Source organism: Cucumis sativus, chromosome 1 (assembly GCF_000004075.3).
Source record: "Cucumis sativus cultivar 9930 chromosome 1, Cucumber_9930_V3, whole genome shotgun sequence".
In the NCBI taxonomy this organism is placed as follows: Eukaryota; Viridiplantae; Streptophyta; class Magnoliopsida; order Cucurbitales; family Cucurbitaceae; genus Cucumis; species Cucumis sativus.
Genome location: NC_026655.2, coordinates 16,850,464 through 16,867,375, shown reverse-complemented (window position 1 = coordinate 16,867,375; position 16,912 = coordinate 16,850,464). Strand labels below are relative to the sequence as shown.

The following is a 16,912-nucleotide window of genomic DNA, read 5'->3' as shown; positions in this document are numbered from 1 at the left end:
TATATAATGTACAACAATGCAGGTGAGAGCAACATTCTCATGCTCTTAGAATTAGGAAGGCCAATTTATCCCACACTGTATGAAAATTTCACCTCTTTGAATGCTAATTGTTTTTGGCAGGTGTCTTAGAAACATTTTTGGATTTCTGATGTATGAATATAGGCATTCTTGATGTGTTACCGGTGGTGGAGCAGAGGTTTGTAGTGGTTGCGGAACTGCAGAAGCAATGGGTTCAGGTTCTGCATCAAAATCAATTAAACTTCCTGAAGGTTGCTGATAGCTCTGTTATCTCAGCAAGAGCCTCCTCTGTATGACGGTGGTAAAGTATTGGACTTGGTCGTTGCATACATTAATAGGTTATGATATGATAAAATGTGGGGGATGTAAGTTTACCATGATACAAGAGTGGTCTAGAGAATTATGCTTGGTATTCAATGCCCATGGAAATAGTTTTAGTTAGCTCCTCGTGAAAAATGGATTTGTATATAGCCTCACGTAGAAGGTTTTCATTATAAAAACATCTTATGTAGGAACAATTGATCCTCATTACCAATAGCAGCATTTTGATCTGTGTCTTGTTATGTACCTTTGTTGTTAACCAGCCGACTTTATACATTACTTATCATTAGCTCAGTCTTGCTACTACCTGAACTTTCAGAGTCAACTCATCGACATTAACTGTCACTCCTTTTAGTGTTATTAATTATTGTTTTTTCCATTGAGATTACTATGCTTGAAGAGGTGGTTCATATGCTTGAAGAGGCTGAACCTTGTAACTTTATTGACATTGTTGTCAAGAAAGAATGTGAAAACTAAAAGTAATCAGCAAGATTTGAATCATTACTACTGCAGTCGCAAAAGGAGAGCAGTTATTGAGTTCTAAAGCACACAATATTATTTACTTCTCACGGATTGTTCAAACATTATTCTTTACAGCTTTGGAGTTGTTCTAAAGGAAGTACCAACATAAAAGAAGCCCATTTTCTAAGACACCTGCCAGGAAAACAACAGAAAAGCAGAATGAGATATCTAAAAGGTAATCTGAAAGAGATGGTAGATCCCAGCATATCATAGGCTTAGGTGGAGAACGCAGTCAAAGTGGTAAGGATCGCACTTCGCTGCACGACTAAGATTCCATCTACAAGGCCCTTCATGCAAATGGTGGTTCATATGCTTGAAGAGGCTGAACCTTGTAAAAACTAAAAGTAGCAAAAGCTTTGCATTTATTACTACTGCACACTTTAAGTAATCAGCAAGAGGCTTCAAATGCAGCAAGGGCTGAACCTTTAAGTAATCAGCAAGGGCTGAACCTTGTAAAAACTAACAGAGGCTGAACCTTGAAGATGAATGTAAAAACTAAAAGTAATCAGCAAGATTTGCATCATTAATACTGCAGTAGCAAAAGGAGAGCATTTATTGAGTTCTAAAGCACACAATATTGTCATAATAGGATTTCAAGTCTTTCTCAAAAAGCTTGAAATGCCAAAGGAGTAAATATTCTATAAACAGTTCACAGTAGGATAAATAAAAAAAGAAGGAAAGTCTTGAAGTTGCAGAAGAAAAGTCTTCAACTTAGAATTGTCAGTGAGATGACTTTAGTGATCTTGCAAACAACACAGGACACAATTTTATAAGCATCTTCCACCTGCATTAAAAAAATGAACCTTTTTTACATCGTGATCATGCAAACAACGCAAGCACAAACCAAGCAAGTATAAAACTATTACTACGTACCAAGACGGGTACTAATCTTGTATGCTCGACTTCTGGATGTATGAAATTGGATTGGTACACGTTAATCTATTGTGGCCTGTTTCTTTACATCGACCACATTTATGCAATTTTGGTGCTTCACCGACACTTGGAATCCTCTTTTTCTTCGGTCGACCAACTCTTTTGACTACTTTCGGAGGTAAGACAGTCATATGTACATATTCTTCGGTTGTCTTCCATTCCGACTGATTCCCAACTGGGTAGACGGCCTCCGAATATGCTGCCAACAAACATTCATTAGTGTAATAGTTAGCACATAAGCTATAAACATTTATATTGCGATCCCGTGCAACAGCAATGGCATGTGCGCATGGTAGTTGCTCAGCTTGAAACTCCTTACAAGTGCACTCTTGAGTATGAAGATTTATGACCTCCTCTTTATCTAAATCTTTAACATGGAATTGGTAACAATCAATTGGGTTGACTTTCATTGTCAAAGCTCGTTCTTGTTTCTTTTGTAGAACTAACTCTGCCCATTTAGTCAATGTAGACGTCACTTTAATGCCTTCTTCTCGACGCTCCCAAAACCAACGTTGTAGCAAAGCTCGAACATGTTCAAGGAATGAAGCAATAGGCAAATCTCTAGGTTCTTTCAGTATAGAATTCATGGACTCTGCTATATTTGTTGTCATCATATTATATCGTCTTCCTGGACAGTGAAAACGAGACCAACGTGTTATTCCAACATCGTTTAAATATTTTCCTGAATCATTAGGAAATGCAAGAATACTTCTCCACGCTTCTGAGAACGTTGATTCACGATATGTTCTAGATGCATTGTAAAACAAAGTAGCTATAGTGTCATTCTTGTATTTATCATTCAAATTTTGAGTCAAGTGTTGGACACAAAGTCCATGGAATGCGGAGGGAAAAACCGATGCAATACACTTAGAAAAACATGTTTTTCGATCTGTCACGAAGCCTAGATTAGGCACCTCTCCTATTGCACCTTTCAATTTCTCTAAGAACCACTGTATTGAAGCATCTGTTTCTCTGTCCACCACTCCAAAGGCAAGAGGATAAATTTGATTGTTACCATCCAAGCAAACAGCAACTATCAACTGACCCCGATATTTGTTCTTAAGGAATGTTCCATCCATGACTATAACCGGTCTAATGCAGTTTAAGAATCCTCGAACACATGGACCAACAGCCATAAAAAGATATTTGAAGAAACGATTATCTTCAAGTTCCATGTGAAATATTGTACCTACATTTGCAAGTTTGAGAGCTTCACCATATCTAAGCAATAGATTATATGACTCTTCAGGACACCCGCACACTCGTTCATACGCATTTTCTCTAGCGCGCCATGCTTTTTCATAACTCATATTTATGCCATAGTCTTGCCTCATGTCTTCTATGATATCACGTGGTTTGTATAGACGACCGACTCCCTTGAACTTTGACTTTATTAATTCTCCAACAACCCAAGATTTTGCTTGCCTATGGTCACGATTCAAAACGTCAAGAGAACACGAATGAACTTTGACATACTTTTTAATCTTAAATATATTTGAATCCTTCAATCTCATCGCTCGCAGTCTCCAACCACACTTGTTGTCAATGCATCTAACAAAGAGAACCTCTTTTGTAGACTTTTTTACTACAAACTGAAAATTTTTTTTCATTGCCAAGACACTTAATCTCATTGACAAATCTTTTTTGGAAAAAAATATTTGTCCTACATCAAACTCCTCACTTGTAGAGCTTTCTTCGGACCAATCATTCATGTCTGTCTTCAACTTTTGGCTAGAAGAGCTGTAACGAACTTTAGATTTTCCTTTGCAATCTTTTGTAGGACCATCTCTATGTTGTGGGATGTCAAATGATTCACTATTCATCTCTACTGGCTCCCATGTAAAAGTCTCATCTTTCGAATCATATGACTCATATGATTCCCATATAGCCGAAGTGGTCCCTATCACGTTATCACACAAGCCAACTTCAACTTCACGAACATGAACTTCATTCTCATTTAATGTATCCATTACAATTGGAGGATGAGGGTTTAAGTTATGAGCTTGGTTGCTGCCAGATACTGAATTGTAATCTTTGCTTAACACTTTTTTGCTTTGATTACTTTTAGGCTCAAATGAGACGTATAAAGGGACCTTTAATGGATTTTCACTAAGAAGATAAAACTTCAAATCACGGTCATTGCTTAACTCAAATGTAGGAGCTTCGTGTTCCACTTTTATCTCATATATGCATCTTATCATTACGTCGAACTTTGAAGGGTCAACTTCTGCAAGGTCATATAATTCTGCCTGTAAATCTTTATGTGTTATTTCTTTACTGACAACGATGCCTTTTAACATGCCTCCTTCGTATTTTCTTCGCCTCTCATCCCACATACCACCGTAACGCACTAACATGGGAACATGTGACATCCTTAAACCACCTTATACTTTTCAATTGCTGCAAAAAATGATTTGAAGTTAGATTTGACATATCACATAAACAAAGTTTATTAAAAAACAGTAGGTAAATACTAAATAAAACGTGCATAGTCACACCCTACATGTTTACGATATTGACAGCTACAAAATGTTTAGGATATTGCGAGATACAAAAAACAATAGCTAAAAGTCACCCTAAATCAATTCATTTCAGATTAAACATTTCAATTTAAGAACCTGCAAGATGTCTGCGAGATGTTTGCGAGATGTCTACCAGATGTTTGCGAGATAAAATAATAATAATGATAAATTGCTAACATCATTTGAAACATCTATAAAGCAACCTTAAATCAACCCTAAATCAACTTGAAACAATAAAAAATAATATTTGATTTATACATTTAAGATGCAAAAATATATATACATATAACACAACACAATTCAGATTCGGATTTAAAAATTAAAACAAACCACAATGCGTGAGATGTTCGCCGGAGTAGATGATGAACGACACCGGAGTAAAGCGGAAAGTTGACAAACTTTTGAGAGAGGAGAAGAATCGCAAATGGTTTTTCTTTTTTCTTTTTCCTTTACATAATCTATGAGAAGGAGGAAGAAATGCTTTTCTTTTTTCTTTACGTAATCTATGAGACTGCAAGAGAAGGATTTTCTTTTTTTTTCCCTTTACGTAATCTATGAGGAGAGGAGAAGAAGGCTGCCTTCGAAATTCTGTTTTTTTTCCTTCAGGTGAATGACATTGAAGAGAGAGAGAGGGGTTGGAAAAGAAGAGAAGAGCAAATGTGAATTGAAATTAAATGAGGGTATTTTCGTCGTTTCACCTCCAATTTGTCCTATATGTCAACTTTTTTACAATCAATCCTAAAACTCTTTTTCTACCCCATTTTTGGCCTATTTTTGTCAATTCCCCAACAATAATCAGTGAGGGATACAATAGTAATCGATATAATATCTTTTCAGCCAAACCAAGAATAAAAATACAAGGTATATATATGCTTAAGGTGGACAATGTATCCATTGTAGAGATAAATGAACAAATGTATCCAACATCCAAGATAAATGGCTTCAAAACATACTTCAATGTCCTTGTGATTTTCTTCAAGATATTTGCTCTAAAGACATGCTCTCTATATTGATCATCACTTTTCACTTTTCTTTACCAAATCTTTACATCAACTATGCAATATAATAAAAAGATCGTAAATATAGATATACGATTAATTGGTCGTTGGACGTTATGTCGTACCATGAAACACCACTATCTTAAAAGTAAATTTGGCACAACTTCGATGCAGAAAACGTAAGTGAGTAACTCCTTAATGTTAACACAATACTTATCTCAAATGTTTGATCAATTGGTAAGAAAAATGGCACTCGGTAGAGAAATATTGGAATTAAAAGGATTTTTGTTTAGAACAATAGAAAGGGGAACATATGATAAAATGGTCAAGACCGCTTATATTTGAAGGTCAGTTTTGGAGAAAAAAAATTTTGTGATTTAGACGTTTAAAATTGGATAATTATTTATATAAATGCAATAAAACTAAAATATATTTACGATTCATGTAACAAAAAATTAAAGCTCATGAAGTTGTCATTGTTTTTCATAAATTTTAGATTTGTCATTTGTTAGTTTTGAATATTGTGGGACCATTCTTGACTTTACTTCTTTTTCCTTTTTTTGTGATTTATTCTTCTCATCTTCATATAATTAATTTCTGCATATTATATTACTTCTTGTTTTTCATATTCACACTTTTTCTTGTTCGTGATTTCTTCATTTTCTCTTTTAGATTTTCTTCTTTCTTTTTCATCTCTAATTTTCTTTTTTTTCTTCTTGGTACAAGATCTAAACGATCATGTACCAATATTTAAACGATCAGTTGTCTATCCTAGATAGACAAAGATAGACTACTATCACTAATAGAAATCGTTTATATTTGGTAAAAGATCTTTTAGGCTGGATACAAGGTTACAAGATCATTTAGACTAGATACAAGATTGTTTAGATTGTGTACAAAATCGTGTTTTCACGAGTGTATGACCGATTAATCACTTAAGTATTTTTGTTATTTCATGCTGTGGGCTTGTAGACTTTTTCTTTTTTCAAAATTATTTTATACGATGTAAATATTTTTGCACATTGTTTTATTTTTAGAAAAAATGTGAAATTAAGACAAAGATGTTTTTAGATTTAAAAAAAATCACGAGAAAATGTTTTAAAAAATATCTTTTTGTTCTTGTGAACATGTCGAGTGGGAGCATCATGCATAGGAGGATTTAAAATCTAAAATTAAAGAGGAAAATGATAAATTACAAACATTACCCTTATCATTTACAATAATTGCAATAAACCTTAAACTTTCATTAATAATAGCTAAACATCTAAAATTGTTAAAATTGGACTCTCAAGCTTACAATAATGATAAAATTTTGATCTATAAATGACAAAAATTGAATCACCTAACATATACGATCAAATACAATTTTATACTATTAAGTTCGAATGTCCAATTTAATTTTTTATAAATCCTTTAATTTCAAAAGTTTGAGGGTAAAATTGTTGTCTTAGAAGTGGTTTTTGAGATTTATCTTTTTTTTTTCTCTTAAAGAGAAGTCAATTTATACGTTTGAACTTTGAAGCTTATATTAATTTAAACTTCAAACTAATAATTGTATCAATTTAAATGTTGAACTTTGAGAGTTGTATCAATTTAAACTTCAAACTAATAATTGTATCAATTTAAATCTTAAACTTTTACATTTGTGGTCTGAGCTTATATAAATGTATTAATTGAAGTGCTTAACTGAACCCACTTGTAAAAGTTAAAGAGTTATACTAATTTTTTATAAAAATTTAAAATGTAAATGAATACAAGTATTAGTTTAGAATTTAAGATAATATAAGACGTAAAGTTTGTATATGATTTAAATAAGTGTATAATTGAGTATTTGCTCTTCTTTTTGTATAATTTAAGATTTGACAATTGAGTTACACAACCAAAGAAATAGTGGAGGACAAGTGAGAATGGTTAATTTGGAACATTGACGGTGCACATCAACCAATAATGTCTAATTGAGTGATTGATACTTGACATTGAACATCAACTAAAGAGACAACGCCAGTGTCCACACATGTGCGCTTCACTATGAATCCATCAATCTAACTGGTTTGATCAACTTTGAGCTGAATACAACCACATTGCACCTCTACTTTCTGTGTCTCTTTGTTATGGTCAGTGCCCAAAGTGGTTGTAACTCATTTTCCATCCATAAAATTATTTATCCACACCACGTTTTGAAACGAAACTAAATAAGGGTGTGACACTGTTTTTTTTTTTACTTTTTATTTTATTTTTGACGATCACAAACGTGTATATATAAAGAAAAATAGAATTACCTTTTAAAAGTTTAGTATATGTTATATTAAAGTTGGCACGTGAACAAGGATTATATGAATGAATCCAGAGCCAAAGTCAGAGTAGAAGTCTTTTTCAAGCCATTAAATGAGGTCAATCGCATTAGATAGTCTTTTCATTCGGTAAGTATTCTCTTCACTACTCCCACAGCCTTATTCTACCGCTAACGTTAATATATATATATATATTACATACGGACCAGTTTAGATAATCAACAATTACAAGTGCATTACAAGTGCGCGAGTGGCCAGTGTTGAACCTACTTATATATCATGATTGTTTAGAAGACGAATTCCACACATGCATGTGGTCGATTGATCGAGTATTGACTGAGGCATTTTTTATATTTTTCATCATGGACACGTGGATTATTTTTCGTTTTCAAAATTATTCTATATAGTATAAATATTTTTCGGTTTATTATATTTTTTTAAAAACTAATATAATATCAATTTCAAAAGTTATTCCAATAATAAAATTATCTCCTACCTCCATAGAGGTTCAAGTCTTACTACCCTATAAAAACATCAAAGTTATATCACTCGTAACTTTTTGTACTGCTCATACCTTCAATTTTATCCACTCTAAAACAAGAGAACCTAATTGAAAAAAAAATTAACCTTGGTTAACACAACTAAGCTTCAAATATTTCTAACTATAACAAGTTTAAACTAAAGATATCGACCCCGTTTATAGTTATGGGAGTCTATCATTATTTTTAAAAGCTTTTTTAAGGTAAAATAATTCAACTTCTAATATTCTGCTCCCTAAACACGTTATATGACGACTGGAAGAGAAAAAAAAAAAGGAAGCGTTTTAAAAAGGTAGACAAAAACCTTTTCAGATTTTTAGTCATTTTAATTAAGATCGCAAAGATATTAAAAGCAGAGTAGGAGGTTTTGAGTTTGACGAGTGACGAAAGAATTCTGAAAATCCTTCTAACCACAAAAATATATGAATCAAAAAAAACAAAAACAAATTGGACATATCCCCATAAAACTATATCTCACTTTTAAAAAAGAAAAAGGAACCCAAAACAACATCCATTCTTAGTTGAGTTTTTGGAAAACACACCTTTGCTTCAGGTTCCAAATTCCAATCACACTCACAAATCTGCTTCAGCTTAAATTTTAAGCTTTTACTCCTTTTTTTTTTTTCCTTTCTGTTCTCCATCAACAAGAATCTTACCACAATTTCACGTAATTTAGCATCTTAGAACACTCTTCAACCTATCATCTTTATAAGCACCGTATCCTCCTCTAGTTCATCAACTAAATCGTCCCACCCCCCTTGCCTTGCTGCTCCTACAAATCCGTTGCTGCCCTCGCCCCACCATATTCAAATAGGTTCAGTTAGTTTGATTCATTTGTTTATTTGATTTAGCTGTTTGTCTATTGTTTTGAATGGCGAAAGTTTTGGGATTCTATACCCATGCATGAATTATCAATTAGAGATTTGCTGATTGCTATACAATTGTGTGCAGAAATTATCATTATCGTGGTCATATTTTGGATACCATTGAGCAAAACAAGTAAGTTGGTTTCTCATCTATTGTTGTTGTGTCCTCCTAGATTTTAACGCACTAAATGTACTGAAATACGTACTCTCCTTCAATAATTTTCTTACAATCTAGTTAAGTTAACTAGAGAATTAGTTTTACCGTTCAAGTGAGTTTCAGTTAGTTTAACACTAATGCAATAGTACTAAAAATATAAGTAAATTTGAGGTTAAACATGTTTTTAGTTTCTAAACTTTAATTAAAATAACATAATTTAGTTTTTGAATTTAATTAGTTCATATACTTAAATTTTGTTAGAATTTAGAGTTTAGAAATTTTAGTAATTTAGTCAATGTAATTTAATCTCCAATATTAAAAAAAAAAATGGTCAATTTTTATTATTTTATGATATAGAATTTGTATTTTAAAAAAATATTGAGTCTCTAGCTAATAGTTCATTTGGGGAAGAAATCTAATTAAACCTTAATACTAGTTTCTATTGAAAGGAATTGAATGGTTACAAAATTTAAAGTAGAATGTAGCAACTGTTAGGGTTTAATTGTATCAAAATTAAAAATATATGAACAGAAATCAGAATTGTTATAAAAGTAAAGTCATGGGGGAGTTCTTGTTTAAAGTATTTTTTTAACACTGCTTTTTAAACTTTCATGGGGTTGGTTGTAAAAGGGTCCAATACAGTAGGTGAGGGAGGTTGATTGAGGTTTATTTTACAAATAAATAAGTTTTGAATTAGTTTGAAATCCTAAAATTTGGAATTCTTAGAGAGAGCATCCAAACCATATTTACATATTTGGCTTCTAACAATTTGATGCAGAAAAAGAAAAAAAAATATATATTGGGATTCTGATTACTTTTGTACACTTTTAGTGTCTTCAAAAGATATTTCTTATTTTTTTCACTAAATAAGAAATTCTCTTTCTTTCGTTCTCTCTGTTTCCTGTTATGCAAATATAAAATCATTTTAGTTAAAATATTGTTTTGATGATTTAGTTTTAGTTTTTAAAATAGAAAATTGCATTAAATCACATCAAAAATGTAGAAAAAAACACTTCATGATACTTTTTTTTTTCTACTTTTTTGCAAACTCTTCCTTTATAATTATCTAATTTTATTTGTTTGAATTATAATAGATCTTATATCTAATGCATCAAAGTCAAAATTTAATTAAATAATAGTGATTTCCATGCCATCCAAAAAACATAAACTAAATTGTTTTACATCATAAAACTATTCAAAATACATACAAATATAGCAAAATTTTATAATTTATCCATGATAGACATTTATTAGTATCTATCGACAATAAATAATAGTAATATATCAATATCTATCAACTTATATCAGTAATAACAAAAAAGAAAAAATGTAACTAAGGCATAATAAACAAATTTTGGAAAAAAATTTAGATTTATTAAATATATAGGAGCTAAAATTGAACCAAAATAACGATTTAACGAATATTTTTCAACGAGACTTCAAGTTGTATGATTCCCACGTGATGTTGAATCTATCTTGGATAATGTCAAATCTCTACTTTGCATAACCATTGTATTGGTAGAACCTCTATCGTAAATATAACAAAACTTTAAATCTAATCTTGAAAGTTTATTGGTGATAAACTATATAATAGAAATTTTATATATAGTTTAGTTTATGTATGTTAGTGGATAGATTTTGTTATGTTTTAGTTTCATAAAAGTATGAGTGAATATAATAGGAGGCAGTATTATAGAATCTGACTCGTAAATGTTGCTATAGTTGCATTCTTAAAATTATTATTAGCGTTGAAAATGTTTGTTTATGCAATTGCCTCAATACTTTCTTTGTTTGCATATTCACTTTCTATTTATATATTAGAAAAATAAGTTAAAGACTTTTAAAAACTAAAAATATAAATGTGAAGAACTGTTTTGTTCAATAGACATAATTCAAATGTTTTTGGATGGGGAGATAAAGGAAGAAACAAACATAAATTTCATTGGTTTAGAACTAAAAGAAAATGGTTATTAGCACAAGGGCCAACTTTGTAATTTACTGATATTCATCATCCTTTTCTTGTGGGGGTAACAATCAAACAAACAAATCACAAATCTCCCACTCCTTAAATTTCTTCTCTTTATTCTAAAATCTCATCTAATATTAAACTATTTATATAACTCCAATTTCTGGGTTCTTACGCTTGAAACTACGAATATTGTTTTGATATATAGCTGCTTATTCAAATGAGGAACTCCATCATAGAAGAAGTACACGAAATTGAGACTAATGAAAGTAAAGAAGAAGACAAGACTCAAAATGAAGCAGAGGATGTTAAGAAAATTGCACCTTGGACAAGACAGATTACAATCCGTGGTGTAATTGCAAGCATAGCAATAGGAATTATGTACAGTGTAATAGTGATGAAGCTTAATCTTACAACAGGTTTGGTACCAAATTTGAACGTTTCAGTTGCTCTTATTGCATTTGTGTTTATAAAGACATGGACTCTGTTGCTTGAGAAAGCTGGATTTGTATGCACTCCCTTTACACCACAGGAAAACACCGTCATTCAGACTTGTGCTGTTGCTTGTTATAGCATTGCTGTTGGAGGTGAGATAGCTATTGAAATGCTTTGTCGTTTTTTCTGTTTGAAATGTCTTCAATCTGCTGTCTGACACAGTCCACAAGTAGGAGATCTATGGATGTAGTTAACATACGTATACGATTAATGAACCACATAGTCTCTTTGTTCATCTCTCTACTGATCTTTATGTTTTTTGACAGCTGTGTTTGATGATTTTGTGTAGGTGGCTTTGGATCCTACTTGTTTGCTTTGAGCAGGAAGACGTACGAGCAAGCGGGTGTCAACATGGAAGGAAATGCTCCTGGAAGCACCAAAGAACCAGGAATTGGTTGGATCACTGGCTTCCTCTCTGTTAGTAGTTTTGTGGGACTTCTTGCCTTGGTTCCGCTTAGAAAGGTATATTTCTTTCTCATAGAAGTTATGTGTTTACTAAGTGAATCTAAATTTGTTTGTGTACATGTCACACACTCAATGTTATAAACAAACCGAGAAACAAGATGATTAATACAACAGATATAATAAAGACAAATAAACACATAGATTTGTAACTCCATGTGGTGCAAAGTTACTTACGTTTGGGATAGTGTGCTCAGTAGAAAGGAACTTCGCTAATGAAGTTTCACAATTACAATATAGTACTATAGGTAAAAAAATATTTACAAATGACTCACGAATACTCAACTCTTAGTAAAAACTTACGCTATCCATAAGCTTGAGATTCACTGGCTATTCACTGGCTACGAGAAATGCTCTACAGTTGACAGGAGTTTGAGTTCTCCTCAAACTAACTTACATAGGTTGCTCTTATGTATGAGCTCCTCTCAACTTCTCGCCGACCGAGATAAACAATTCAACTTAGGTAACAAAATGCACTCCAAAAACACACAATATGGCCAACCCTAAAAAGGAAGCAACATCTCAATATAGGTTGCTTAAAGACATTCTGAAGGTAAAAAATCATCTCCACGAAACAAAATGCTTTTAAAAGAAATTTCCAATCATCTTGCAGTAACATGATGGAGTTGAGAACTCTAGTTGGTTTTATTAATGGTGTCTTGAATTGTATTGCAGATCATGATACTAGACTATAAATTGACTTATCCAAGTGGAACTGCAACAGCTGTTCTGATTAATGGTTTCCACACACCGAAAGGAGACAAAGCAGCAAAGTATGCAATCCCTTGCTAGTTCTTCTTCATTTAAAACGAAATCGTGTGTTGAACACTTGATTTGAAAGCAACTCTAAAGAAAATTCTTCTATTCATTTCTTTGCCAGGAAACAAGTTCATGGATTCATGAAATACTTTTCATTCAGTTTTTTCTGGGCTCTATTCCAATGGTTTTATTCTGGAGGAGAAAAATGTGGGTTCTCACAGTTTCCAACATTTGGAATAAAAGCTTGGAAAGATTCGTGGGTGCTCAAAATCTTTCCTATTTTCATCTTCTTTGCCATTCTTGAACTTGGTTGGTTTCTTTCATTAAACTGATAGGCATTTATCTTTTGTAGGTTTTACTTTGATTTCAGCTTGACTTATATCGGAGCAGGGATGATATGCCCCCATCTTGTGAACTTGTCATTGCTTCTTGGTGCTGTTCTTTCTTGGGGCGTTATGTGGCCTTTAATGAAGGAACTTAAAGGGGAATGGTATCCTGGATCTCTTCCAGAGAGCAGTATGAAAAGCCTCAATGGTTACAAGGTATAAAATTGGAAACAGGCCATGAAATTTGTAGGGAATTATGTTTTATTTTATTTTGTTAGGTGTGAAATGTCTTAAATTTATTATCTAACCCTTTAAAAAACAAAGCACTGGTTTTCGTTGCTCCGTTAGCAAGTCAAGGTCTAGGGGCACTGCGCTTTAGTGGGACTCAGAGGCAACACTGTCAAAGCCTAATTGTATTCACACACATATATATAGTGTTCGCGATTTTGGCCATGGTTCAGAAGAGTGCGCTATATAAACTTTTTCACTGTGGTGCCACCTCTTAGATCTTTTTATTATTATTTTTTAAACAAAAATAACACTCTTTTTACGATGAAATGAAATCAGATTCATGTCAGTTTTCTTACACATTGTTTCGTGCAGGTATTTATATCAATTGCTTTGATACTTGGAGATGGGCTTTACCATTTCCTCAAAATTCTATATTTCACTGGTTCAAACATGTACGCAAAAGCAACCAACAAGAAGTTGAAAACATGTAAATTGATGATTCCTGATGTGCCATTCCCAAGTTTTCTTTCATTCATTATGACATGATATTTATATGGATGCAGTCCCTGATGATTCAGTCCCAACTTTCGACGATCATCGACGAAACGAAGTGTTCTTAAGAGACGGTATTCCGGTATGGGTGGCAATCACAGGGTACATCTTCTTCTCCATTGTCTCTATCATTGTAATCCCAATCATGTTCTCAGAGGTCAAATGGTACTACATAGTTGTGGCCTATACTTTGGCACCATCTCTTAGCTTTTGCAATGCCTATGGTGCTGGTCTAACTGACATGAATATGGCTTATAACTATGGGAAAGTGGCTCTGTTTGTGCTTGCTGCTATGGCTGGTAAAAATGATGGTGTAGTTGCTGGACTTGTTGGTTGTGGTTTGATCAAGTCTATTGTTTCCATTTCCTCTGATTTGATGCATGATTTCAAAACTGGCCATCTTACACTTACATCTCCAAGATCCATGCTTTTAAGCCAAGCTATTGGTACAGCCTTAGGCTGCATTGTAGCTCCTATCACATTTTATATGTTCTACAAAGCATTTGATCTCGCCAACCCAAATGGTGAGTACAAGGTCCCGTATGCAATCATATACCGAAACATGGCTATCTTAGGAGTTGAAGGCTTCTCAGCTTTGCCTCAGCATTGCTTGCAGCTATGTTATGGATTCTTTAGCTTTGCCATAGTAGCTAACTTGTTGAGAGATCTTACACTTGAGAAATTTGGGAAATGGATCCCATTGCCAATGGTCATGGCTGTGCCTTTCCTCGTCGGTGCTTATTTTGCAATCGATATGTGCATGGGGAGCTTGATCGTGTTCGTGTGGCATTATCTAAATCGTGAAAAGGCTGGATTGATGGTTCCGGCTGTTGCGTCTGGTTTGATATGTGGAGAAGGATTATGGATTCTCCCTTCTTCAATTCTTGCTTTGGCTAAGATTCATCCCCCAATTTGTATGAGTTTTTTTTCTTCTAGTAAAAGTTAAATCTAGAAAGTGCTCTTAAGTATAGAATCTTATGCATGTTCAAGATGTAGAGAAGCTGCAATCTCTTCATAAATTTTAGAATGCAGCAAGTTTCAATATAGTGTTACTGTATAAGTTAAAGGTTAATAGAATACTTTGAGAGATTGAATCAAACTACATCATTAAAACATATTCTTCACCGTAATATTGGATGCATTCAGAAATTTTAAGACGTTAACTCATTGTGGAAACTTTCAGCTACTATGGTAAGACTTCTCAAAGTTACCAACATGAACTAGCTTTTCAATGACAATTAAACAGGATAATGTAAAAGATAAGAAAACGGTGGAGATGATGAGTATTAGAACAATTTATGGGAAGAAAATGTTTTAAAATGTTTGCTGGAGAGTTTGGCAGATCACCAACTTCACTCAACAATTACTCATGAGATCGAGATGAGAGAACCACTTATCTACTTAACCTTGTTCAAGAAATTAGTTAAAAGAACGTTTGAATTTCATTTTGTAAAATTATGTTTTTAGTTTCGTATATTGTTACAACTTTTGCCATCATAAAATTTTCCTTTTGAAATTTTGTTAATAAAAAAATTCTTATATAATGCGTTTGATAAATATTAAACATAATGTAATAAAAAGTTTAATGGAGTGAAACTCCCCAAGAACAAACAGTATATAGGGTCGAATCAATATTTCCAAATTTATGAGTTAGGAAAGATTATATTTAGTAAAATTACTTTAAATAACAAAACTTCTCAAAATATTTATAAATATAACAAAATATCATAGTATATATGTGATAGACTAAGAAAGACTAGTATTTGTGTATTTGTGTATATCATAATCCAGAGATAGATACAAATAGTAGTCCATCTTAGCTTACAGTGATCTATAGTAGATTTATATGATGATATTTTGCTATATTTTGTAAATATTTTTGTTCATTTTGGTATTAAAAAAATTGTCTTACCATTGTCTTACTTAGACTTTATTTAATTTTGGTTGAAAATCATTAGTTTTATGAGTTTTACTTTGCTTTTTAATTTTGGTGGGATCAATCAAACCTTGGGTAAAGGTAGCCTCCCTTGGTTGTTTGGTTCGATTTTTAAGGTGATAAAATTAAAAGTTAGTTATTTTGAAAAAAAAAATCATGGTAACTAAAATACATTTTTTTTAAAATTGAGTTTATAAAATAAGTTTGTTTTAGAAAAAAATAAGTTGAAACAAACTTTTAGAAAAAAACAACTTTTAAGTGTTTGATGGTTAGTCTCTTCGTGATTTGTATGAAATACTCTAGCCACCAACTCTAATAATCATGTTTGGCCACCGTCTCCAACAATCTTCTCGGCCAACCTTGGAACTGATGCAATTGAATCTAAGCATTTTATTGTTTTAACTCAATTTTGTGATCACAAGGTTTTATGCTAAACATGATTTCTCCAGTATTGAAGGGGAGAGAAGTAGTATGATTGTCGATCAAATTCTCAGATACCTTCTCCCAGCAGTATTTTAGATCCACCACATGATCAATGCACGAGAAAGAACAAGTATCGACCTTCTCTAATATTCTCTTCAGAACAAAGAAGCTTGTAGAAGCTTTTATGTTTTTTGAGTAAGAGAAAGGAATCACAAAGAACTATTGGCGCTCATATGTTTTATGAGAGTAATAGAGTGAGGGAGATCAGATAGTCTTCTTAAAAAAATATGTTATATATCTTTTTAGTCTATTCTAGAGCGATGGATTAAAGAAAGAAGCGTGAGGGGAGTTAACTCAAGAGCTTGACTTGAGACAATGAATAGGAGAGAGTGATTTGCGTGAGAGGGGGAAAATGAGTGAGATAACAAAAGACAAGGGGTGGACAGCAAGAGAGTGAATTAGGCCAATTTGAGCGTGCGAGGTTCCATATTTTATAATTTCACTTATCGACAAGAGTTTGCCACCAACTCTGCTTAGTCAAATAGTTTTGTTTCTTCCTTAAAATTTAGTAGTAGCAATATGGGTCGAATATAGG

The 16,912-nt window shown here is 32.7% G+C and overlaps 2 protein-coding genes across 4 annotated transcripts; one reads left to right on the top strand and one right to left on the bottom strand.

The window, feature by feature from the left end:
- Positions 1–1,350: 1,350 nt before the first annotated feature.
- Positions 1,351–4,196, bottom strand: LOC116402165. The gene is made up of 2 exons (XM_031881332.1): positions 1,735–4,196; positions 1,351–1,645 (listed from the first exon to the last, which is right to left on the bottom strand). Exon 1 carries the CDS (start codon positions 4,164–4,166, stop codon positions 1,746–1,748), a length of 2,421 nt encoding a protein of 806 aa, XP_031737192.1. The 5' UTR covers positions 4,167–4,196; the 3' UTR covers positions 1,351–1,645; positions 1,735–1,745.
- A 4,442-nt stretch (positions 4,197–8,638) lies between these two features.
- LOC101214757 (metal-nicotianamine transporter YSL3) lies at positions 8,639–15,073 on the top strand. 3 transcript variants are annotated; one of them, XM_031880335.1, is made up of 10 exons: positions 8,639–8,958; positions 9,096–9,143; positions 11,342–11,552; positions 11,634–11,720; positions 11,918–12,090; positions 12,766–12,863; positions 12,971–13,105; positions 13,202–13,391; positions 13,779–13,893; positions 13,970–15,073. In XM_031880335.1, the coding sequence occupies exons 3-10, from the start codon at positions 11,354–11,356 to the stop codon at positions 14,902–14,904; spliced, it is 1,932 nt and encodes a 643-aa protein (XP_031736195.1). In that variant the 5' UTR covers positions 8,639–8,958; positions 9,096–9,143; positions 11,342–11,353; the 3' UTR covers positions 14,905–15,073. The 3 variants fall into 3 exon arrangements, with proteins under 3 accessions (XP_031736195.1, XP_004150025.2, XP_031736196.1); XM_004149977.3 differs by having other exon boundaries at positions 8,640–8,958; positions 11,342–11,720; XM_031880336.1 differs by lacking the exons at positions 8,639–8,958; positions 9,096–9,143 and having other exon boundaries at positions 11,410–11,552; positions 11,666–11,720.
- The last annotated feature ends 1,839 nt before the right edge of the window (positions 15,074–16,912 follow it).